This window comes from Polypterus senegalus, chromosome 4 (genome assembly GCF_016835505.1).
Source record: "Polypterus senegalus isolate Bchr_013 chromosome 4, ASM1683550v1, whole genome shotgun sequence".
NCBI lineage: Eukaryota > Metazoa > Chordata > Cladistia > Polypteriformes > Polypteridae > Polypterus > Polypterus senegalus.
In genome coordinates, this window is record NC_053157.1 from 68,766,103 (window position 1) to 68,791,915 (window position 25,813).

General features: G+C 37.1%; 1 protein-coding gene across 3 annotated transcripts in view; it reads left to right on the plus strand.

Moving 5' to 3' along the window:
- The first annotated feature begins 685 nt into the window (after positions 1-685).
- LOC120527421 (AF4/FMR2 family member 1-like) overlaps positions 686-25,813 on the plus strand; it is a 206,910-nt gene continuing 181,782 nt past the window's right edge. For all 3 annotated transcript variants that reach the window (XM_039750819.1, XM_039750820.1, XM_039750821.1), the window contains exon 1: positions 686-920. In XM_039750819.1, coding sequence (XP_039606753.1) covers positions 904-920 — 17 coding nt within the window. In that variant the 5' untranslated portion in view covers positions 686-903. The remainder of the gene's footprint in view (positions 921-25,813) is intronic.

The window sequence follows — 25,813 nt, forward strand, 5'->3', positions numbered from 1 at the left end:
AATTAAACAAATATTGAGCGCAACCTTGCGATCGCAAAGGACAGACGACTGCTCTGTTTGCTAAACCTACGTCTGGCGCCCTTGTCTAGATTAGAGATTAGTCGACTGTGTGCAATAAAATGTGAACGAAGCGGAGTGCAGACTGTACTTAAACGCCCTCAATCGCTAGGACACTTTGAAACTTGTTGCTTAAGTGTGCGGTTAAGGAGCTTGAAGTGAGGGGCGTGGCGTGGGAGTGCAAACACCCTGTAGTGCTCCCGTCCCGTACGTAGATATTTGGCAGCGTTTCCCTGCTGCTGAAAACGCCTTATTGAGCATTCCCACCTCTTCCATACACCCAACACGTCCAAACCTACTAGAGGCTTCCTGAAACCCCATCGAGCGCAGGTTACTCTGAACGGTACTGCCTGTAATAGGAGTCTGGCAGATTATACCACTGCGTTAGCTGCAGGGGGGGTGTTCAGAGGAGGGACTGTCATTATCCATGTTCGTTTAACAATCAAATGACACTGCCATTGGATTGCGTCAGAAAAATTACAACGTTACTTAGCAAATAGTATGACGCTATTATTTTGACATTCTTTCCTTGTGATAAATGAGGAATATATTTCTTTGCGTCCCCTGTCCATCCAAATCGGAAAACCGCAGTTGAGGGGGGGGGCTTGAGTGCCCGGATGCTCCTGAGAATTTGAGAGTTTCTCGCCGTTTGGCAAGATTAGAAGTGTAACTGGGAGCTGCCGCTGGAAGTAAAATTAGGCGCAGACGTGTAGAAGATGGTGCTCGGATAATTCAACGAAAAACGACTGGAAGTGATGTGACAACTAAGACATGGACCCCTAGTACGGGAGCTGTAACGTTGAAGCTCATGGCAAGCGATTTAAAATCGGCGTTTTAATCTAGACCATGGCTACACGGTCGAGGTAGGCAATACTCTTTTCAGGTTATCAATAAAGTGGAAGTATTAAATATTTAACGCTTAAGTACACTTTTGCTCAGACATTAAAGATGTCGTACTGTTCTGATGGGTAACTACAGCACTGACGCCTGACATCGAACTAGCTGCTTAATTAGCGTGCTTGTACAGTAATTAGAGTGCAAGTATGTGTGCTCCAGTCCCGAGCGTAACTTTCTGTTGCTTACGTTAATTAGGCGGAGTAGATGATTGCTTTGCCAGGTTTTATAATTTGAGTAAATCGTTCCGAGCTACTAAAATCCCATTTAGAACAGATCGAGAAAAAAAAATATATGATTGCGCTTTTCAAATTATTTCGTACTTCTCTGATCTGTAATGGGAATCTTGTATTGGCATTATCGTGTAACTTCAGGTTAAGAGAGAGGAGGGGTTCTTAAAAACATCACAGCAAGTACGTGGTGTATTTGTACGCTGTTGTGGGGCTGTACTGGTAACGCAGAATGTGGACTAGATCAGATCGGTGTATTTTCAGGGCGACCAGTGATAAATCACTCACTGAAACCCGTGGGGGGCGGGGGTAATAGCGTTTTAGACAGCAGGCAAAAATCGCTTCGCAAGCAGCGCTGCAGCTTCGTACTCGAGGACAGGGATGGGGGCAGGGGTAGTGTAGTAGCCTTGGGCCTTCTGGGAAAGCTTTAAGCCTTTCTCAACTTTTGGAAGTGTATTGCGTGCATGTGTCATCAAATTTATTTGTCTACAACGTCTGCATTCAAATCTTGCTATCTCCAGAGCGCATAGAATTACTTTTGTGGAAAACAATTTCAGTAGAAAAGAGTGAACAGCCAATCAGTTTCCAGTAACTTCGCTTACCTTGTTTACTACTTTATGCATTATTTACATCTGCTGTTTTTTCCAAACTTAACATCTGGATCAATTCTGCTTAAAGCCCGTTTGCACTTATGCCTGATACATTTATATGGCGTCTTTAATTAGAATGTGAATTCTAAAGTTAATGGCATTGTAGAATTAGAGTAAGCCCGATTATTTGTCAATAAATTATTGAGCAGAGAAGTGTGGATTGCTACATTTAGTCATATTTTACCAATATACAGTCTGAAGGATGCCAATCTGTACAATACCAGTAAAAAATCTCCACTTCCAGCTTTGAACTTTAAGTTCTTAAGGGTCTGGCAACATTGGGAGTGGTTAATTTGTTCATGGTTATAGTGAGATTGCATTCTTAATGATTATAGTTGATCAGCAAAATATACCTTTTGGTTTAATATTTTTTAAGGTAATTCACTCTGCTGTTGGCTTAGGCGATGATTTTTCTCAGTGCCTCTTGATGCTCTGTAAGACCAGCATGCTATCACGTAGGTGTTATAGCCATTTGCAAAACTTGCATGCAAGTCTGCTGTAATATCGTTGTCATGACCCGATCGATACTTGAGTTGTATTTCGATTTTGCATGCCTTAAAAAAAAAAAAAAAAATTGCAGTAATTTTATTTGAGGGGAACATTAGCTGACTGTAATGACTACTGGATATATAACACTGATCCTTATGATCTGGCAGCTAAGAATTACATGGCTAATTTTCATGCATAGTTAGCTGTGTGTCCAGCTAAGATCTCAAAACAAGCCTTAAATGAGTCTTCCCCTTGTCAGAAAACAGAAGAGGGCATGTGAAATAATGATAACGAAAAATGTATTACTATTTACTAGGCATATCTCTTTTTCTTGATGGGAGAAAAAAGTGTGAAGTATTTCCACAGATACACAGGAAACAAAATTCCCTAGTAAACTTGGAGGCACTGCTTCAAACAATAGAATGAGCCAGTCCTACGCTGCTTGCTGCTGCCAAGTGGCATGGCCAATGTGTGCCCCAAGATTGGAACGCTAATCACTGTTTTATTTACTTATTGCTAGTTTGTGGCCACTTGTTGCATTTGTTTGTGGTATTTGTTTTGTCTTCTCCTTTTGTTGTTTAAGGTACAGTTGGGCAGTGGTTATCACTGCTGCTTCACAGCTCAAATCACATTTGTGACCAAAGTAATTGTTCAAGCATAGTTGGCAGATGCTTCCCTAGCCCACAGAGACACTTTAAAGATCACAATAATCCACTCAAGACTGGGTCAGTCCCTCCTACCCCATTAACGTCAGTGCATTTTGTGGAGTTCAGCAAAGTTACTGAACATTTCCGTGATTTTGCCAAACTCATGACAAAGGAAACTATTTGGGGTTAACTCATCATTACTGATAATGCAGTAACTTGACAAACAGACTTTACCTTTTTAATTTACATGGACCTTTCCTGTCCAGTGCCAATGTATTATACATGAATAACAGAAATACAGTCTGGTTTATTTACTCTAATTTTTTTTAACAAGCAAAGTAAAATATGTGAATTTTTTTTTTTAATCTCTTATGTTTTTTTGCAATTAATACTTGTTTTGAAGTTGTCGGTAAGTGGTATCACATGAAAACACAGCTTAGCATACAATAGCCAGCATCACAAAAGCTTGAAATGTATCATAAGAAAGTATACAAGACTGCCTGATAAATATAGTTTATAAACAGAATTGTAACGCAGCTTGCAGATAATGAAGTGAAAGGAAATCTTTTGATTGACTTGGGTAGTTGCTTTAGGACTAAATTCTGTGTAGCTGAATGCCATTATTGTAATGTTAGAGGTGGCCAGTTGAATTAGTAAGGTTTTGGATTTTATGTGGATGATCCAAGATATGTATAGAACCAGAATGGAATGAAGTTTTAGGCCAGAAGTCAGATCTTCTGTAGTGTTGGATTGTTACTGTAATTTTGACTTTGATATCGAAATCCACTTTGGCACTTCTCAGTACCAGTATAAAAATGGTTCTAAAACAAGTAACTGGTAACTCCAAAACCCCCTGTTCTACTCCAGCTTTCTTGGTGTGCCTCACAGTTGCTCAGCTCGCTTGTGCACTGCACTATTCACTGTTTCCCTATCGATAACTGTGAAGTTCCGATTGTGTCAAGACATGTAGCTTCATTTTGTGAAGTCTGCAAAATGGACCCTTTTTCACAACTGTAATAGCAAGGTTTGAGGGAAGTGGGATTGAAAGAAAAGCTAACATTTTATTTTCGGTACTGAAAATCCCGAAATGCTGTTTCTGTACTATTTTAAAATTTGGGGTTTTGGTGCTTTTCCGGTACCTGAATACTTCACACCCCCAATTTGCCATCAGAGAAACTTCTTTCTGTTTTATGGTAAATAGAGAGGTACATTCTTTCCCACTCCTGTTTCTTTAATGGCCATTTTGGTTGGTGGCCCCTTCAAACCAAACTGATATGAAGGGTGCAACAATTTTAACAGAGTTTTGAGTTGAGTAGTGAATTGCATACATACAGTAAGTATACTTCACTTTACATATCTGGGTCATTTTGCCTTTGTTTTAATTGGACAAGGGTAAATTAGGAGAACAAGGGTAAATTAGGAGATGCTGGTACTAAAGGAGTAAAGGCAATTCTGTATGAAAAAAGAATGGCATGTTCAGAAAAAGTAATTACATTGGTGAAAACTGGTTGTGAATCTTTGGATTCATTTTAATACTGATGTAAACTTTAATGTTGATGCTACAAGTGAGAGCATGGAAGCCTAAAATTTGTTTGCGTTCCCACTTTTGGAATGGAATGGCAGGAAAATTACAATTGCATAGCTGTTTCTGAAGTTGCAGTTTCCATACATTTTTATTAACTCTTACTTGTACTGGGTTATGTGGACTTAATTTAATATTACAGGTAGTTTGAACAAAACTGTAATATTCTATCTCTTGGTTTTCAAAAAAACTTAAAAGATTAGCATCATACATACCACAGACCTAGTATATTTTCTCACATTAATAATATGAAATATTAGCAAAGGAAATGGCTTATTTTTCTCCCATAAACTTGAAATTTCATGAATAGCTGTACCTCAAAAGATAATTCTTAAATAGCATTTTCCCCCCAACCATTTTTATGTTGGATCTCCCTTTTGTGTGAATTCCTACTGTGGATAAGGCCTTCCTTGATTAATGTCTATCAGTTGGTAAACACTGGTATCTTTCTGTCTCTCTCTCTCTCTCTCTCTCTCTCTCTCTCTCTCTCTGTCTGTTTGACTGTATTTTATAAGGATTAAGGGGCTCCGCCCCTGCTCGTTTTGCTCGCCCATCCCTGGGTTTAGTTTACAGGGTATACAATTTAAAGAGATTGTTACATATGCATTACTTTCACTTTTACTTTAAAACTTTTGTAAAAACAATACTTGTTCTTAATTTCTGGCTCTGGACGTGGTTACATGTCTTTCTCGCAGGACATATAACACTGCTCGCATTGTGAAGGGGGTGCGACTGAGCGCACACTAAGGAGATGCCTTGGATCATCTGCTGTCTTTCTGCTTCTGGCGAGCTGCCTGTTCTGCTTGTCGCACTGCCTGATCATTTCAAAGCCTGAACAGCAGCTGTCCTTTTGCCACTTCGCGTCTTTTCCTCTCACGTTGTGGAGGGGGATGGGGGGGGTATGGTGTTGCAGGGGATGGGGGTTAGGGTGGCTAAACGCACACATGGAGAAGCAGTTGGATCATCTGCTAGCAAGCTGCGTGTGTTGCTTGTCGTTATTTTAAGAGCTGAGAGCAAGTTAGTGTATAGTGGAGAGAAAGACAAAGCTTTTATTTAATTCATTACCTTGCAAGTCACAGATCATAATATATGTACATGTGTGTATTGTATATGTATTTTTAAAGATTTACATGATGTGTAATGGTTCCAAATTATGTATTAGAATATACAAGTCTATTATGACTGTGTATTGAAAGTCAAAGAATACAGCACAGAGGGCGACAGTCTATCTAATCCTTTTATTGCCTATTTTCAAAACATGAAGATATCCAGCTCTTCAGCCTGATGACATTTTATTTATATGAGTGGTTTAACATAAATAATGAAACAAAACAGTTAATTAAACCTTGGAGGCCTATGGGGTAAAGTGAGCTATTCAGGAATTTGAGACACAATCTAATATTTAATCAGACTTACAAGCACTGATTCCCAATTGTTCTATGTTTTCATATTCTTCACAAACTCAGTTTCAATAATATATAAAATGTAAGGTCTTCAGACTGATAAGAATTTATTAACATGCTCCTGAATAAACAAAAACAATAATCAGTAGTTCTGAACATTCAAGGATAACTTGAGAAGAACACCCATTTTACATTTTGATTAAATCTTTTTGTTTGATAAATCTATTTGTCTTGGCTTTTTAAATATAAATATTTAAGCAATTTATCTTAGACGAATTTAAAAAAAAACTACAAAAAAATGTCCGCACAGTGCCCATTTTCTAAACCTAATTTGAATAGTCTTCATAATTTCATAAATACGTATGATGTGATGGAATTTACGAATTAGCTTCTCACACCTGAGCCAAGGTGACTACCCCGTTACACCCAGATATAAAGGGCTGTCAAAGACAAGCAAAGTCAAAGTAAAGATATGAAAAGCCTTGGAGAGACACTGTTCACAATATCGGTGAATTTACATGCACACACAATCATGTTAAAAGTGAATAACCTGATTAAGAGAGGAACATGATTTCTCATTATCTGCAATTACATGTTTAAGTAATCTGGAGTTCTCCATTGGCAAAGTGCTACAATATCATTAATCTGCAGAAAAAAAAGTTAAATGTCCTCATTGGCCGCCATAATTTAGAAATGAGCACGACACCTGTGAAAATGTTGTTGTGTTTTATAAATATGTTTAGACAGTTTAATGCTTTACTTAGGTTTTTGTTCCCAGATTAATTCAGCTTACTCTTTTCTGCTTGGCTGTGTGATTGAGCCCTGCAAAGGAAAATAATAGAACATGTATTTTTACTTCAGTAAAATAAGTATAAAATTAGGTTACTTGATGCCTAAATAAGTAATTGGAATACATAATGCAAGTTACTTTTAACACATCACTGTATAGCCCTTGAGATTGTATTGCTGACTTTAGCACTGTACATTCTGCCCATCAACACATTTAGCTATTTATGAAATATTGAGAAAATTTTTTTTTTCAGACAGGAGAAGGAATAAAGCATTTATAGTGTATTTTGTATACGCTTCTTCCCGTGGCTAATGAAAGTGTGTGTGAAGCAAATACATGCGCAGCTGACAGAGTGCAGGGGACACATGCAGACTACAAAATCCTTAACAGTAACCTATTTAAGGGTTTACATGGCCACATAGGTAGATTTCTCTACAAATAATCTGATTAATAGATAAATTACAACTAAAGAATAATAAACAAAACATTGCAACCGTATATCTTTGTATGCAAAGTTTCTTACCATATGACAGAAGAGGCACTTTCATTGTTATCTGACTCACTCTTTGATAATTCACGGTCCAAAACATCATCATCCCAAAGGAAAATAAACGTTTGCTGACTTGCTGAACATTCAGCGTATTTCTGAATCCTGCCTTGTTGTCTTTTAGAATGACTACTAGTATGATTCATTTATACTTTGTTGACATTCAGTGGCTGGTCACGTACAATTGTTTAGGGGTGGAGAGCAATATTTTTAATTTGCATGTGAATGGAAGGTCATTTACCTGTTTCCAACAAATACTTTTTTAGTAAAATGGCAGCCAATTTGTTCATTTAAGGTACTTTAACATAGTTCATACTGCATTAAAATGATCAGGTTTAAAAGTAAAATTTCTAGGCTTTATAATGGTGTTTTTATCATGATTGTAGGCTTCAGTTTCACTTGGAAAAGTTGAAAATATTTAAGGCACGTACAGTGGAATGATTTAACGCTGGAAGGGATAAACGACACCAGATAATGAGTAAATTATAGTATCTTTACAGTGCTTTTGACAGCTCAGGTTAAAACCGTTTTGAAAAAGATGTCACCAGTTTTTGAAACAGAATTACAAAACAAATCTTACAATAAAAAAACCTGTAGCAAAATAATTTGCATTTATCTGCAAAGGCACAGAAGAAACAACAGTGTTTCTTCCATATCTCAAACATTGCCACATACCATGTTTAAAGATGTGAATGAACACTCTTTAGAAACATAATAATATAATCTAACTAAACTAACTAAAGATAAACAAACATAATAAAGATGTATAGACATTAGCTAATCTATTTAAATAGTTTTTATTTTTGTTTTAAACTCTATATATACTTTGGTTTGATCGTTGATTCATGTTACTTGGGGGAAACACTATAAGTTAAACATTGCAAACTGCTGATTCTTAAGCAGTGTGCCTGAAATTAAAGGACGAGGTCTTGCACTTTGCGCAGACATGTCACTCCTGGTGTGATGTGAATTACTGGCTAGTGCAGTTCTTTGATCACTAACATTACAAGTATTTCCGGGTGCAAGTTAAGTTGGCAAAAGTGTGCTTTAAACTATGGTAGTCACAGCAGCTCATTTTATGGGACACTTCTTAGCAAGGACCTGTTTTGCCAGAGGGATAGAAAAGCACATTGCAGGCTGCATGGGTGGAGTCGACATAGACACACTTAGAAAGAGCACAGGAGATTTTGTAGATTTTATTTAATGTTCAGAAGAAGCTGTGACAGGTGTTGAATATTGTGCTATTGGCTTTTGCATGATGAATTTTGTTAAATATTGAATTGGATCAAAAATGTGTTATTGCCCAGCCCTAACTCTTACTAAGATGATTCACTAATAGCGGTAGCCATGTATTAAAGTGAAGAAGACTGAGCCCAAAACACCTGTTCAGTGATATTTTGAAAACCAGTTTAGTGCTGAACAACACCTGCAGTGAAAAAAAATGCAATACACACTTCTTGACAAATTTCTAATCAAATGCTTGATTTGAAAATCTCACTAATTGTGTTTGTCACATACAGTGGGATCCAAAAGTTTGGGCAACCTTGTTAATAGTCATTATTTTCCTGTATAAATCGTTGGCTGTTAGGATAAAAAATGTCAGTTAAATATCATATAGGAGACACACTCGGTGATATTTGAGAAGTGAAATGAAGTTTATTGGATTTACAGAAAGTGTGCAATAATTGTTCAAAGAAAATCAGGCAGGTGCATAAATTTGGGCACCGTTGTCATTTTATCGATTCCAAAACTTTTAGAACTAATTATTGGAACTCAAATTGGCTTGGTAAGCTCAGTGACCCCTGACCTACATACACAGGTGAATCCTATAATGAGAAAGAGTATTTAAGGGGGTCAATTGTTAAAAAGTTTCCCTCCTCCTTTAATTTTCTCTGAAGAGTAGCAACATGGGGGTCACAAAACAACTCTCAAATGACCTGAAGACAAAGATTGTTCACCATCATGTTTTAGGGGAAGGATACAGAAAGCTGTCCCAGAGATTTAAGCTGTCTGTTTCCACAGTTAGGAACATATTGAGGAAATGGAAGACCACAGGCTCAGTTCAAGTTAAGGCCAAGTGGCAGACCAAGAAAGATTTCGGATAGACAGAAGCGACGAATGGTGAGAACAGTCAGAGTCAACCCACAGACCAGCACCAAAGACCTACAACATCATCTTGCAGCAGATGGAGTCACTGTGCATCGTTCAACCATTCGGCACACTTTACACAAGGATATGCTGTATGCGAGAGTGATGCAGAGGAAGCCTTTTCTCCGCCCACAGCAGAAACAGAGCCGCTTGAGGTATGCTCAAGCACATTTGGACAAGCCAGCTTCATTTTGGAATAAGGTGCTGTAGACTGATGAAACTAAAATTGAGTTATTTGGGCATAACAAGGGTGATATGCATGGAGGAAAAAGAACACAGCATTCCAAGAAAAACACCTGCTACCTACAGTAAAATATGGTGGTGGTTCCATCATGCTGTGGGGCTGTGTGGCCAGTGCAGGGACTGGGAATCTTGTCAAAGTTGATGGACGCATGGATTCCACTCAGTATCAGCAGATTCTGGAGACCAATGTCCAGGAATCAGTGATAAAGCTGAAGCTGCGCCGGGGCTGGATCTTTCAACAAGACAACGACCCGAAACACTGCTCAAAATCCACTAAGGCATTCATGCAGAGGAACAAGTACAACGTTCTGGAATGGCCATCTCAGTCCCCAGACCTGAATATAATTGAAAATCTGTGGTGTGAGTTAAAGAGAGCTGTCCATGCTTGGAAGCCATCAAACCTGAATGAACTAGAGATGTTTTGTAAAGAGGAATGGTCCAAAATACCTTCAACCACAATCCAGACTCTCATTGGAACCTACAGGAAGCGTTTAGAGGCTGTATTTCTGCAAAAGGTGGATCTACTAAATATTGATTTCATTTCTTTTTTGTGGTGCCCAAATTTATGCACCTGCCTGATTTTGTTTGAACAATTATTGCACACTTTCTGTACAGTAAATCCAATAAACTTCACTTCTCAAATATCACTGTGTGTGTCTCCTATATGATATATTTAACTGACATTTTTTATCGTAACAACCAACGATTTATACAGGAAAATAATGACTATTAACAAGGTTGCCCAAACTTTTGCATCCCACTGTATAATTATACAATGTACAGTATAATATGTAGTAAAATGCTTGATTCCAAAGACGGCATGAAAGAAGAATATAAAAAGACAAAAATAATTGGCCATGTCTGTAAATATCAGTATATATAGACAATGGCTGCAGTAGTGTGCATTAAATTAATATTGTAAAAATGACTATAAATAAATCAAAACTGCAGAAGCACATGGGTAATATAATGAATAAAATACCTGGTATAGAAAGCTAGGAACTTAAATGTTGATAGGTAACTCCTGAAACTGGCCAATCAGGGTTTCTTTGGTGGCAGATTTACTATATACCAATGAATGCTTTGCTTAGTTCTAGTCAGATATTTAAATTGGAGTTACTGTCAAAAATCAAGTTTACAGTCAGTTGCAGTAGTGTCATTTATAATCAGTTTTTTAGAGTTGGCAGTAAATTATTATTACTGCGTATTTGGCAAACACCTTTACCCAAGGCAATTTTAAAAGTTCCAGATACATTACAGTTGTTTACATGTGTTATGTTCAGATTAGAGTGACACAGTAAGTGGGTGGCAGGCCTTGATATCGCTGTTGTAGTTTAAAGTCCAGCACCATAACCTCTAGGTCTCAGTGCAGCATGATTGCAGGGGAATATTGACAAGCTTCTTGCTGGAAAAGATGCATAATAATGGAGAAGGAACCGTGTAAAAAGAGAATGTTTGGAAAATGAAACTGTTGGTTGATAGACCTCATGATTGATGGTCAAGGCATGCAGATACTAGAGTCTTGAACAGATATTTTACACAATTTAAATATTTCACTACTAAATAGATTCGTTATGGTGATGCTTCTACACACTTGTCCCCTCATGTTCATTTCTGTTTGCCTGCAAGCTGTTTTCAAAGAAATCCTACTAACATTTAACTTATTTTAACTTTTTTTTCATTTACAGTTTAATTAATTACTTAATTTGTATATAATTAACACGGTGGCGCAGTGGTAGCGTTGCTGCCTCGCAGTTAGGAGACCCGGGTTCGCTTCCCAGATCCTCCCTGCGTGGAGTTTGCATGTTCTCCCCATGTCTGCGTGGGTTTCCTCTGGGTATTCTGGTTTCCTCCCACAATCCAAAGACATGCAGTTAGGTGCACTGGTGATTCTAAATTGTCCCGTGTGTTTGTGTGTATGCATTTCCTGCGGTGGGCTGGCGCATTGCCCGGGGTTTGTTTTCTGCCTTGCGCCCTCTCTTGGCTGGGGTTGGCTCCAGCAGAACCCCGTGACCCTGTTAGGATATAGCGGATTGGATGATGGATGGATGGATGGATAATTAACATTTAGGGCAGCAGTTGGTGTTATCCCCATTTCTTGTGGCTTCAGGGCGCTACTTCCTGTAGGTGCACAAGTAATTTCTACATCTCTGCTCTCAGTAGTATATGTATAAAGGATGTACAAACTTTAGTTGGTTTTTTCCTGTATTTAAAGTTATGGATCAAATCCAGTTTTATTTGAAATACATCACTTCTGAGTGGTAATATTTTTATTGTGCTCTAAGCACTCTGATGTCAAATATAATATCTTAATGTTGTCTACTGCATAGTGTAGCTTGTATTGCCAAAAATCTATACAGTATGGTGTGGAATAAATGTGGTGTGTGTGTGTGTGTGTGTTTTTTTTTTAAATTGATCTACTTTGTGTTTATGGTGCCTGATATTTGGCATATCTGAAGTGTAAAAGAGGTGCCTATATCCTGATCTGAGACAAAATGTAGATTACTACAATGGTAACAACTGTAATTTTTTTGTTAAAATAATATTGAGTAATCTTTAGTATAGTTAATCTGGTGATAATGCACAAAGTGTTCTTTATTTTTACACTGCTTGTAAACAATCCATTAGTGTTTTCACATTCTCCTTAATAACCCAATTATTTACAGAAACCTGGTTTTGGAAATCTGCGGTGGGTTGGCACCCTGCCCAGGATTGGTTCCTGCCTTGTGCCCTGTGTTGGCTGGGATTGGCTCCAGCAGACCCCCGTGACCCTGTATTCGGATTCAGCGGGTTAGAAAATGGATGGATGGATGGTTTTGGAAATGCTATGTAAACTCTTAGTTAGAGAAAACGGATTATCCATTTCTGAGAAACTGGGTTAATTTGATAAATGTATAATGCTCTGTTCAGCTGCACAGTCTCGGGAGCATAAGACTAATATGTTAAAAAAAAAAAAGTATCGCGTAGTTTGATTACTTTTTAAAGCAATGACTAACCTAATGTAATACATATTTTATTTGAGTAAATACCTGCATTGTCATTTTCCCAGCAGTACCAGGTCTTGTGCAGAGCTGAATTGCACAGCCAAGCAGAAAAGAGTATGGTATGTGCAATCCAGTTATAGAAACCTATATATAAAGTGTCCGTTTAGTTTTCAACCAGCTATTTGCTATTGAAGTGTTAAAACAGTACAGTTGGGTTATGTGGCAGTCTGTGTCCATACTATAAATTATTGGGGACTTAAGTTGGAGGTGTAAATAGGAGATGGATGTTATTTACTTCAGAGCATATGAAGGACTAAATATTCAGTATTTCTAAAGCACAAGAATGTTTTCACTGGCTTCGTGCTTGTTTTTGGATTCATGGTAGCCGGTGATTATATTTTGGCAAACTCTAGAAGATTACTTGCGCATGTAAATGTGTATTTTTAAGAAAATAGGTTTGTGCTTTACTTGCACATACATAACTAGGATAAGTCAAGTAATCCAGTTAAACACACTGAATGTGTAACCAGTGTAATGTGATGGTAATGTGATGTCATGCTGTGCCACAAAAAAGCTTGCTTATAAAAAGCTTTGAAAGGCATACTTAATTTAATGCAGATATGATATTTGAAAATTGTGAAGTTCGGCTTTAGAAGTGGATAAACCTTTTTATATGCAAGTGGAAAGTATGCATTGTTGATGACGGGGACAAATAAAGTTCTGTATGTCTAATTTCAATATATGACTGCTTGTCAAATTAATTTAAAAAGACTCTTCAGTCAGACTTATGAATGTATTTCTTCCTTTTTTTGTTTTGGTGTTTGCTTACTTCCTAAATATTTTGTTCACTTCTAAGTATAACGCATGCATTTGGGGTGCATGTTATGTTTCTATTTGTTGTTGTTTTTGTTCTGAGACGAATAGTAAAGTTGGTTTAGGTTATTGCTGCTTGTTAATTGGATATATCAGAAGTAATATGTAACTACTAACTGAGTGCTTTTCTGTATACAATATAGTGTTGGATGAGTACTAAAACTTTGACTTTGGTATTTATACCAGCTTTTGGACGTTGGTACCATTACCAAAACACTAGTTCTTGTCTTTTGATAGTCATGAAGTCCTGATTGCATCGAAGCATGTAGTTTTGTTTTATGAAGTCTTATGTGCAGATGTTTTTCAACAACTGCAATAGTGAAGAGAGGAAGGCTAATGTTTACTTCCAGTACCAAAATGTCCTGAAATGCTGGTATCGCAGTGTTTTGAAATTTGGGATTTTCTGTATCCAGTATACCATGCAATCCTGATACAGTATTTGTTGTTTTTGTTGGTGGTTTATCTTTTTTTTTTTAATTATATTTAAACCAGAGGCTAATATTATTTTAATAGAGCTCCTTACGTTTGAATAGGCTACATACATTGCCCATGAATTGATTTTTCCTGTATTTTTTTTTATTTAAACAGGTAATTAGTAGGGATAAAGATAATTTTAGGTGTAAGTATACTTTCACCCTGTGGGATATCCTGTAAAAATGGTAGCATTAATCAGATTTGAATATAAAGGTTTGATCTGTAATCATGTACTGTTACAAAGTTTTGGAGGGTTGAAATCAAAAGTACAACCCCAATTCCAAAAAAGTTGTGATGCTGTATAAAATGTAAATACAAACAGAATGCAATGATTTGCAAATCTCATAAACCCATATTTTATTCACAGTATAACATTGAAAACAAAGTGTTGAAAGTAAGACATTTTGAATTAGATGTCAGCAACACGTCTCAAAGTTGGAACAGGGCAACAAAAGACTGGTGAAGTAAGTGGTACTAAAAACATTCGGAGGAACACGTTCCAACTAATTAGGTTAATTGGCAACAGGTCAGTAACATGATTGGGTATAAAAAAAGCATCTTAGAGAGGCAGAATCCCTCAGAAGTAAAGACAGGCAGAGGTTCACCAATCTGCAAAAGACTGGGTCTACAAATTGTGGAACAATTTCAGAATAATGCTTCTCAAGGTAAAATTGCGAAGACTTTCAATGTCTCATCTACTTCAGTGCATAATATCATCAAAAGATTCTAAGAACCTGGAGAAATCTCTGTGCGCAAGAGTCAAGGCTGAAAATCAGTATTGGATGCTCATGATCCTTGGGTCCTCAGGAGACACTGCATTAGAAACATGCATGATTCTGTCGTGGAAATCGCTGCATGGGCCCAGGAACACTTCCAGAAATCTCTGACTGTGAACAAAGTTTGCTGTGCCTTTCACAAATGCAGGTTAAAGCTCTATCATGTAAAGAAGAAGCCATATGTGAACATGATCCAGAAACCATGCCATCTTCTCTGGTCCAAAGCTCATTTAAAATGTTCAGTGATCAGATGAATCAAAATTTGGATTTCTTTTTGAAAACATGGACGCCACGTCCTCCGGACTAAAGAGGATAGCGATCATCCGGCTTGTTATCACTGCGCGGTTCAAAAGCCTGCATCTCTGATCACATCTGGAAAGGCACCACCATCAATGCTGAAAGGTATATGAGGGAGGACCCAAAAATAAGAATTTAAAAAAAAAAAAAAAGTACATTTCTCAGAACCAAAATTTAATCACCCTCAAAATACTCTCCCTGAGATGCAAAACACTTGTTCAACTGCTTTTTCTTTTGTTCAAAACTGTTCGGAAACTCTTGCAAAGTGATAGCCTTCAGTGCCTCTGTTGTTTGCTTCATGACCTTCTCTACATCCTGAAAATGCTTTCCTTTAAGGTTCCTCTTCATTTTTGGAAATAAGAAGAAATTGCAGGGTGGAAGGTCTGGGGAGTAGGGTGGGAAAACATTGTCATCCTGTTTTTTGTGAGAAACTGCCGCACACTCAAAGCTGTGTTGGTGGGAGCATTGTTGTGATGCAGAAGCCACTCGCCTGATTGCCGCAATTCTGGTTGTTTTCTCCACACTGCATCATGCAATTGCTTGAGCACTTCAAGGACGCCGCTTGGCCAAATGATGCAAAAGGCAGTCTAGTACACTTGCCCAGTGGCAATGGTTGGAACTAATGCTCCTCCAGACTCCAGAAAAAAAATTCTTATTTTCGGTTTCTCCGTCATATGCAGGTTTTAGAGCAACATGTGTTTCCATCCAGGCAACATCCTTTTCAGGGCAGGCCTTACATTTCCCAGCAAGACAATGCTAAACTGAATACTGCATCTATTCCAACAGCATGGCTTTGTAGTAGAAGGGTCCGGGTGCTGAACTGGCCTGCCTGCAGTCCAGACCTTTCACCAGTTGAAAACATTTGGCGCATCATGAAACGAAAAATACCGTACAACAAAGAAGACCCAGGACTGTTGAGCAGCTAGAATCCTATATCAGACAAGAATAGGATAACATTCCCCTCCCAAAAGTCCAGCAGCTGGTCTCCATAGTTCCCAGATGTTTACAGACTGTTGTTAAAAGAAGTGGAAATGCTACACAGTAGTAAACATGGCCCTGTCCTAACTTTTTTGAGACATCAAATTCAAAATGACCTTATTCTTTTCTTAAAATGGTACATTTTCTCACTATAAACATTTGAAAGTTTTCTGTTGTGAATAAAATATGGGTTTGTGAAATTTTTTATTTATATTTTCTACAGTGTCCCAACTGTTTTGGAATTGGGGTTATAAGCTCTACTGAATTGTGGTTTACTTTAACAATATTTGTATATAGTATTAACTTTTACAGGCTGTACATAGGGATTAGCGATATGGCATTATTATTTATTAACAATAAATGATTTATTTAAATATTTTAACACAAATCACTTGAGATTTTTCTTTCCTTCCTAGAAATATGAAAACATTTTATTGTCAATGAGAAAAGTTGCAAAATAAAGTTTTTTTCTGTGCATACTTTGTTTTTATATTTGCAGTCCTCATTCTTTCTTCCTGTGGCCTACACATTCTTTTCACATTTCTTACAGGACCTTTGCTTAAATTTTCTGCAGTTTTCATTACAACTTTTACTTTTTAACAGCCACCACTGCCCTTCTGTATACCTCTATACCAGGTGGCCTTTTTTATTTCTTCTCTTCAAAGTTTAGCTTGCAGAGCACACTAACCAGCTTCTTCCCTCTGCTATAACTGGTTGTCTCTGGAGTGAGCTGCCTTTTAGAAGAGTCTCTTACTGCAAGTGTGCACTAATTTCATCCCATCACCAAATATAAACTGCCTGCTTGTCCCCATTGTAGCTTAAACAGCACTGTAGGGTAAGAAGATGTGATGGACAGCTTTTGTGGGTTTTTATTTTTTATTTATTTTTTATTTTTTTTGCCCCAGCCCCAGACTAAGCACGCTGTGCTCCTAAACAAACCACACTTTTGGAATATGTAAATGGGAGAATTCCTTGTATGGCCCATGCTGAATCAAGGCAAAAAATACTCTGGAGCTGTTGCTTGTGGATAGGGTTTAACTTCATTCCATGCTTTTTTGCACTGGTTCCATCGTGCCGTTTATGTTTTAAGTTCTAAAATAAACTGGAAATTGTGCCATTTTTACTACTGTCGTCTTTTTGCTAAGTTTGCATTTTTGCTTTATTTTGTTCAACATCCAATCTTTTTATATCTGAAACAATTGCAGACAACTTAACGTTGCAGCCTTTCTTTGTAACAAGCACATTTGTAAGAGAAATGCTGCTGATCATATTCTGTCTATTAGTGTTGTAATGCCCCTTCCTAGACAGTAGGAACAAAGCAGCACTGACATTTCTTTTTGGCACGAATCCAAAGTTTTTTATTTCTACCAGCAAAAACCCTCAATAACGCACTTGGTGACTATTTACAACCCTCCCATTGTTATGGCCATGGTAGATGTTGTCACTTAGGTCCTTACTCTTTCTTTTTTTTTCTCTTCTCATAGTGATTTGAACTTTCAGCCTCATGTTTCAAACTCGCAGAAGTCTATGAGAGCTTCATGTTTTTCGCTGTCTCGCAGGCTCTGTTCAGCTCCGGTACAGCAGACAAATTCACTATCCTGCACACAGACTAGCTTGTGGCACTGCCACTATTCAATATGAAAAGCATGCCCGTTCCCCTTGGCGATCTGTTTTCATCCCTAATCCCTGCCCCTCAGAATCCTGGTTGTAGCTTTTCATTGAGAGTGGGCTGATGCAGTTCCTCTGTGCCTGGCCCATCCGCGGCTCTACTTGTATGCCTCTTGAGTCACCTTGCTTCTTGGAGATTTTTGGCTAGATTGTTACGGTATGTCTTGACTGTACACACATGTGATTAAATTAAGGTGTGTGCTCAACTATTTAACTGTCACATTTGGTAAAAAAAAAAAAAATGTGGTTTTCACAATTGAATATCATTTTAAAACATCAATTTGAGTTAAACAGTTCAATTGAAACTTCTCTTCGCTCAGCTGACAAAAGGATGAATTGCATTGGAACATCCAACTTGTATTGTTACAAACAAATAAAGAAATGCAGGTTGATACATTTTTTCTTTTTTCTATAACATCAACACATTTTCCATTGTAGGGGGTTGTTTTTACCCTTAAATATTGAAATATTAAAATGTCCTTTCTTAAGATACCTACTGCCTTAGATGTACCTTCTTGCCAAATACAGTAGTGCTTCATACTTCGAATGATTCTATCTTAAAAAGTTCTAGAGTTTGAAACTAAATTTGAAAGAAATTCAATCCGGAGTTCAAATAATGCTGCTGTGTTAGAACTGCACACACAGTAAAAAAAAAAATGTAGCAACAGATGCCGTTTACGCAGTGAGCATAAATGCTATCTGTTGTGTGCCCAAGTCATCTCTCACTCTCGCTGTAAAAGCATCTTTTGCATTACACTTGTGTGTTTTCAGTGATTTTTTTTTTTCACTTTATTTTTGTTGAGTTTAGTTATATAACCCCTATCTATTAACCATGGCATCCAAGATGAAAGTTGAAAGCAACAAAGCCAAAGAGGAAGGTTGTAGTATCAACGATTGAGGCAAAAAAGAAACTTGTACCAAAGTATGAAAGCAGTACACGTGTAGTGGATTTGATTACCATTTTTGAGTACAGTAAATGCAATTTTAATTTCATTATACAATATTTATGTATTTTATTTATTATTTTCATGTTTTTATTATTTAGGGTATTGTTATTTTTACCTTAATTTATGTGCATTTGCTGTTTAACTATACCAAAATGGTTGTTTACGGTCTGGGAACAGATTAATTCACTTTCCATTATTTCTAATAGAGAAAATTGATTCAGACTTCGAACATTTCAGAATGAATGAAACAAATTAAATTCTAAATTTAAGGCATCACTGAATTGTTTTTTCTGTCTAAATGAGTGTGTTAGTTGATTAGTGAGTGAATCAGTTTTGCATTTTATATATGTAGATTCTGAACTCATTAATTTTTCATTAGACATTTGTATTTCCCTATTTCCCCCTTTTTAATTTCCTAAAATTACAAATTTATTCACTGAATTCTGTCCGGTTTTCAAACGAAACCTATAAGTTATTAGAGGACCACTTGAGTAAACCTTTTTTATCTGTCATTTGTTGAATGTACAGTTTTTTTCCAAAAACATCTTCCATTTTGCAAAGAAGTAATTGCCTACTTGTATTTAAGAACTGGTTGTGCCACTTTTAGTGACAGTGAGCTACAAACCAGACACTTCCTATAATTCAATATCAGCCTCTCATATTAGTGTGAAGAAGTTTTAGCTCAGTAATAACTGTTTGTTTAGGTCTGGACTTTGAAGATGCCATTCCAAAACTTTAATATAGTTTCTTTTCAGCCGTTTCTAATATGAACTTACTTTGTGTTTTGATTCATTCTCTTGCTGCATTATCCAGCATGAGGTTTTAGCTTCAGTTAGAGGGTATTTGAGCAGAAATTCTCCTTAAGAATTTTCTGATAATGGAACAGAGTTCATGGTTTCTCCATTTATGAAATGACATACCGGTCTACAGGCAACAAAGTATTTATATACCAGCATCAGGGCTGGATGATATGGACCAAAAATCATATCTTGATATTTTTTAGCTGAATGGCGATATACGACATAACTCTATTTTTTCCTTCCCATTAAGTAATAACTGACAGTTCTCAATGTCAAAGTCAAAGCCACATGTCTCAAATGTCACAAAGCTACTTTTATTAACATATAGCTGTAGAGTTACATGTGTAATGGCTCAAAAATAAACTATCTGCATATATTACATAATGATGCTTCTTGAATAAAATGTTCTTTTCCTGAACAACGAAAGACTCACAGCTGTGGAATTAAGAAAATGTAAACAGAAAAGATGCAGAGCAAAAATAAAGGCTGACGTGCTCTTTAAAAAGTGGGTTTCCACCGAAGTAGAGAGTTCTTTCTTTACCAAGGTGCTTCATCCTGTTTGTAGTCCTGTACAAACATGTACGACTTTATGCAAATAACAAAACATGTAACAACTGGCAAAACAAAACCAGTGACAACTTTCTTACACAGAGATATGACCTGGATGATGTAGGCATCATCCATACCATGTCCTGTAACACAAATTAAAAACTTTTAAAATCACTTTTTTATGTAATGAGGTAGATCACTCTAAGGCAAATTAACATCTGTCTGTGTTTAGTAGGGATATATAAGATTTAACTACATGTGTAAACTGTCTTGTGTAATATGTAACCTACAAATGGTTTTTTGTTAAACCATTTTGGTAAAATCACCAGCAAAATGAGTGAAACAGATGTATATTTTTAGACCTTTTCAATCTCAAACACTTCTGAATTTAAAATGTCTCCCTGTTTCTTCTGAAGCGGAATGATGGCTCTGGTGGTAAGGATTTGCTGGCGGCCGCTGGTTTGAATCCCCTAAACTGCTGAAACACTTCTTTGGGTATGTGAGCAAGACCCTTAACCACAATTGCTTGCTCCTGGGTATGACATTAACCTGCATCCGGCCCAGCAAGTGGCCCTCCAACTTACAAGGAAAACTTGGGGGTTGGTGGCAGAAATGGCACTCTAGCCGCCGTAAAAACCTTTGTGGTGCCAAGCCATCACCTGTTGCACATTATGTCTGATGGGTGCGGCCATGTGCTGTACACCGCAAATGCTCCCCTTCCCTTTCTCTTCTCAGCTGGGGCTCTCATTTAGTGTCACAATCCTCAGTCTAAAACACGCATGCACATACTCCAATAGAGCTGATTAATTTATGTAACTTTAAATTTAAGTTTCAGTTTCATAATTGGTAGCTGTATAAGCTTAAACATTTCAAATAGATTGTGGTCAATAGGCATATTTAGCACTGTAATTGGTTCTATAAAACCTTTTACTTAACTCTTTTAGGGTGGGCAGAGGGTGAATAAAAGCTACAAATGTTGATAAAACTCACCACTTACGTTATATATAGTTAGACTCTCTTTGCTTGGAGGACTGTTAGACTTATTGGCTTGACGTTGAATCCCTGCTTGTGTGAGTAGCATAGAGTGTCACAGCACAATGTCTAGAATGGCATCGACATCGGGCGAGAGAGAGTGAATTGAATGTGCAAAGCAAAATACTCAGTGGATGACATTTTGCCTATATTTTATTATTTTGAATTGGACTATGATTTGGTGCAAGTGACCTGGAGATCGAGGTTTGAAACGCAAGTGAGGTACTGGCATCAGCTGATCAATCCCCAGCTGATGCGCCCAGCCGCTGCCAGATCTCCAACATGCAGCGACAGCACACTGCGTGCAGCAAGAAACGTTTTATGTTGATTTATGTGAGAAACTTTAAATGGTTTTTAGAAACCTGAGTTTTTTGAAAAAATATTCAGCTCTGGCAGAAAATGGGGAGAAAAAAATCGGCGATATGATGAGTCACTGCTTTAGTAATGTTGCCCCACTTCTCACTTTTTCTCCTATAAGGCACAGCACAGGTATATGAGTTTTAAAACGTAATTTGTTTTCGGGCAGCAGGCTAGAAAGGCTTTACGGTCTGAGCTGTAGCACGCATTTTCACACACTCTTCATACTGCACTTTATATCACGGTTGTAAACGGTGGAAGAGATTAGTAGCGCTTGAAGCTATTGTCAGGACTTGTTTTCTGCATTCTGTACAGAATACATTATTCTGCTGATCATCTGCCACTTTGAACCAGAACCATCTCTAAATAATTGAGCCATTGTTTTTCTTTTTGCCAACTATCTTTCTCCAATAGCAATGTCTCCATCCTGTCAGGACTTACCAAGTGAAGCAGCGGGGGAGGGGTGAGTTGTGTGGCAGGGTGAAGTTGTACAAGAGAAACTGGGAGAATAGAAAGGCAAACTGGTGACTTTGCAAAAATAATTTTAATGTAACATTGACTCGATTTAAACGATATTGTCTCATCCTATATCTCGTATGAAAATATGTTGCTATTGTTTAAAACCTCAATATATTGCCCAGCCTTAACCAACTTAATTGCCATCATTACATTTGAGTTTTGGTATGATGTTCTTGCTATAGATTTTTGTTTGCTTTATGCTGAACATAATAGGGTCCATGTCATCCAAAAGTGTCCACTTTTCTCTTATCTGTCCATACAGTGTTTTTTGAAAATCTTTGGGTTAAAATCCAGGTGCTTCCTGGCAAATGAGACATTAGTGTTTGTTGTTTTTGTTTAGCTCTGGTTTTTGTCTTGATCCTCTCCAGTGTAGCCCATTTTTACTCTGTCTTTTTGGTTCTGGAGTCAAACTTGACTTTTTCTGACATGAGCACCCTGTATTTTTTATTTTACTTTATATATAATTTTACACTGCACACTTGGAAGAAATTTTGGCAAGCCAACCACTTTTGGGACATTTCACTGACGTTCCAAGTGTTTTCCATTTGGGTCAGTAGAGTTAAAGAGCCTTAGAAAAGAATTTCAATCATTTTAAAGATTGATTTTTATCCCCCAACTTTTGTTTTTCTTCATGATTTCATCTGAAATTTAATTGTTGCATCATGTGCTTGATGATTCGTTGTGCTGGCAATTCGACTGTAATGTTAAAAACCAGGTGAGGAAAGAACACTTAATAATGGAAGATAGACAGACTGTTGTACAAAGTCAGAAGTATAAAAAGTACAATAATGATAATGTATGTGCTGTCAGTGTGTTTGTTTGGTATATCTTGACTCATGGTGAAATACACAATCGAATGTCACAGTCAGGAGAACAGTAGGGTGATTTCTTATGCATTTTCTTTCCAGACTGATCAGCTTTTGAACAGCACACAGCACACATGCGATAGACACAAGCTTCACTTTTAGATTCTTCAGGGTCACTTTCATTTTCATTTACCATTACAATTTCACTGCCTGAGGACAGGTTCATTTCATCATCATCATTGCTCGCATCACTGTCAAGCGCATTTAACATCTGGCCTGCTGAAAAATGTTTCTTTCGAGACACAATTATGAGACTAGGAGAAGACGTGACTGCACTGTTGCCTGGGTAACACTTGGGCCTGTCCCATACGCATGACACATATGTATCATTTCACAAGCAACTCTTGGCAAAAACACTGTTGGCACTTTTACAGCCCGGGTAATCCTTGGGTCTAACGCTTAGTTGCCTGAGTGACACTTGGGACTAACGCATTGTAAAAGCATTGTTTTTACAACCCAAGTGATGCTTAGGTCTGACACTAAGGAGGTTAAGATTCACAACCAGAATAATATTACCTTAACTGTTTGGAGTATTCTTTGGAAAGTATGGCACTTAATGGTTTCCTGGTAAAGCCTAATCTTAAAGCAGTTGTTTCCTTTTTTATGTGTAAATTCAAAGCTTCTAAAACACAGAAACTGATTATTTATGCCACTGGCAGACAGATATCTTTTTCTCATCAAATTGTTTTTTTTTTCTTTTCTAAAACTAAAACTCTGTCAGACCAAAAATGAGTGTTTCAAAGTAAAAAAAAAATAGCACAATGAACAAAATTTTAGCGTAAGAATTTTTTAGTTAAAGAGAATTTCAATTTCACTTGTAGTATCAGATGTAGTATCTGATTCTGAAGGGTGATATGTGATTGTCATGAGCAATTTTAAGTGTAAAGTGGTTTTGATAAATTATTTATGCACACAATATGAATGATAGGAACTTCATTCAAAATGTATTTGAATCCATTCCTAATGTGAACACTCTTAAAATTATAATGGCTGGAGACTTAAATTGTGTTTTATATCCTGCCACGGGGCGATGATAATCTAATACTGCAAAAACAATTACACAATTTGTACTTATCAGAGCTCTGGAGATTTCTAAACCCAAACTCAAGAGCATATTCCTTCTTCTCACCAATAAGTCACTTTTACTCAAGAATTGATTATTTCTTTGTAGATATGTTTCTTGCCTATGATTAAATCTTGCAAGTACAACACTATTGTTATATCCGACCATGCCCCTTTGATCATGGAGCTCAAATCATTATGCCCCACATACTCATCTTGCAGCTGGTGTTCTAACTCACTTTTATTAGCAGATGAGAACTGTACAGAATTTTTTTCTTAGAGACAAATACATCCTCAGAGGTCTTTGCAGGAATACTCTGGGGAAACCCAGAAGACTTTCTTAAGAGGACAGATTATTTCATATCTCTCCCACAAAAATAAATAAGAAACCAAGAAGGCATCAGAGTTAATCAGTGAAATTATCAGAATAGATCAAGAACAAGCTAGTTTAACAAATATGGTACTTTATAGGAAAAGACAGGCTTTGCATTCAGAACTCAACCTCTTGACAACAAAACCGGACAACTCATTTTTAAATCGCAACATCATTACTATGAACACGGAGAGAAGGCTAATAATATCTTCGCTCAATAAATCCACAAGCAGGAAGTTCGCAATGCAATACCAGTAATTACCAACACAGACAGAGATAAAATCATTGAATTAACATTGGCATGATAAATATCCTTCCTAATCTTCTTTTTCTATTTCAAAGCATTGCCATATACATTAACAAATTTTTTTTTTAAAAGTTAGATACAATCATAACCTAATTTATTTGGAACTCAAAATATCCACTCATCCATAGGGTGACCCTTTAAAGACCTAAGGCAGAAAGTGGCATGGCTCTACCTAACTTTCAGTTTTATTATTGGGTGGCAAATATGCAAGTTATAAAAACCTGGACATTGACACAAATAGATGAACATGCAGAGGCTTGGTCTTCAAAGGAAATAAAATCCTGCAGTACTACTTTATATTCCTTGGTTTATACCCCAGTAAATACGAGTTATCGTCAATATACTAACAACCCAATTGTGCTTTATTCATTCAGAATATGGAACCAATATTAGAAGTACTTCAAGATAGAGAAGCCTTTATCTGTAGTACCTCTGCTTGATCACCACATTTTCCACCCACTCAAACGTGCTCATTTTTTAATGTTTGGAAAACATATGGGATTAAATCACTTAGAGATTTGTACATAGATAATGCCCTTGCATCCTACAAACAATTTCACTTTCCTTCATCACAGTTCTTCCACTAACTCCAAATTAGAAACTTTGCGAAACACAATCTGTCCGTTTTCCCTCACCTTCCACCTACTTCTATTCCAGAAGAAATATTGATCAGTCTTGAGGACTCGAACAGCATTTCTGTAATATACAGTATAAAAACATTTTAAAGTCCCTACCTTTCAAAGATCCTAGAGTACAGTGGGAAAATGATCTCTTACTCAACATTTCAGAAAAGGAGTGGAAAGCATGCACAGAATTCACTGTAGCGCTGTATGTGCAAAACATACAATTATTCAACTTAAAATCTTTTATCAAGCACCTCTGTCTTTATATAAAATTGTTCACATTGTTTCCAAGGCAAGATCTAACCTGCAAACGTTGCAATCGAGCTCCAGCCTCACTGGGCCATATGTTTTGGGCGTGCACCAAATTAACATCATTCTGGACCAAAATCTTTAAATGCCTTTCAGGCAGCCTTGGTGTTGCAGTCACTCATAACTCATTAACAGCTGTATTTAGTGTACTCCCTGATGAGCTTAAAGTAGAGAAGGACAAACAAACTGTAATTGACTTTACTACACTATTGGCACATAAACTTACCTTGCTCAACTGGAAGAATCCTATCCCACCTTTTAAGTCCGTGGGCAACTGATGTTATATACTATTTGAAACTGGAAAAAAAAATCTGATCCTCCCTAAGTGGATATGATCTA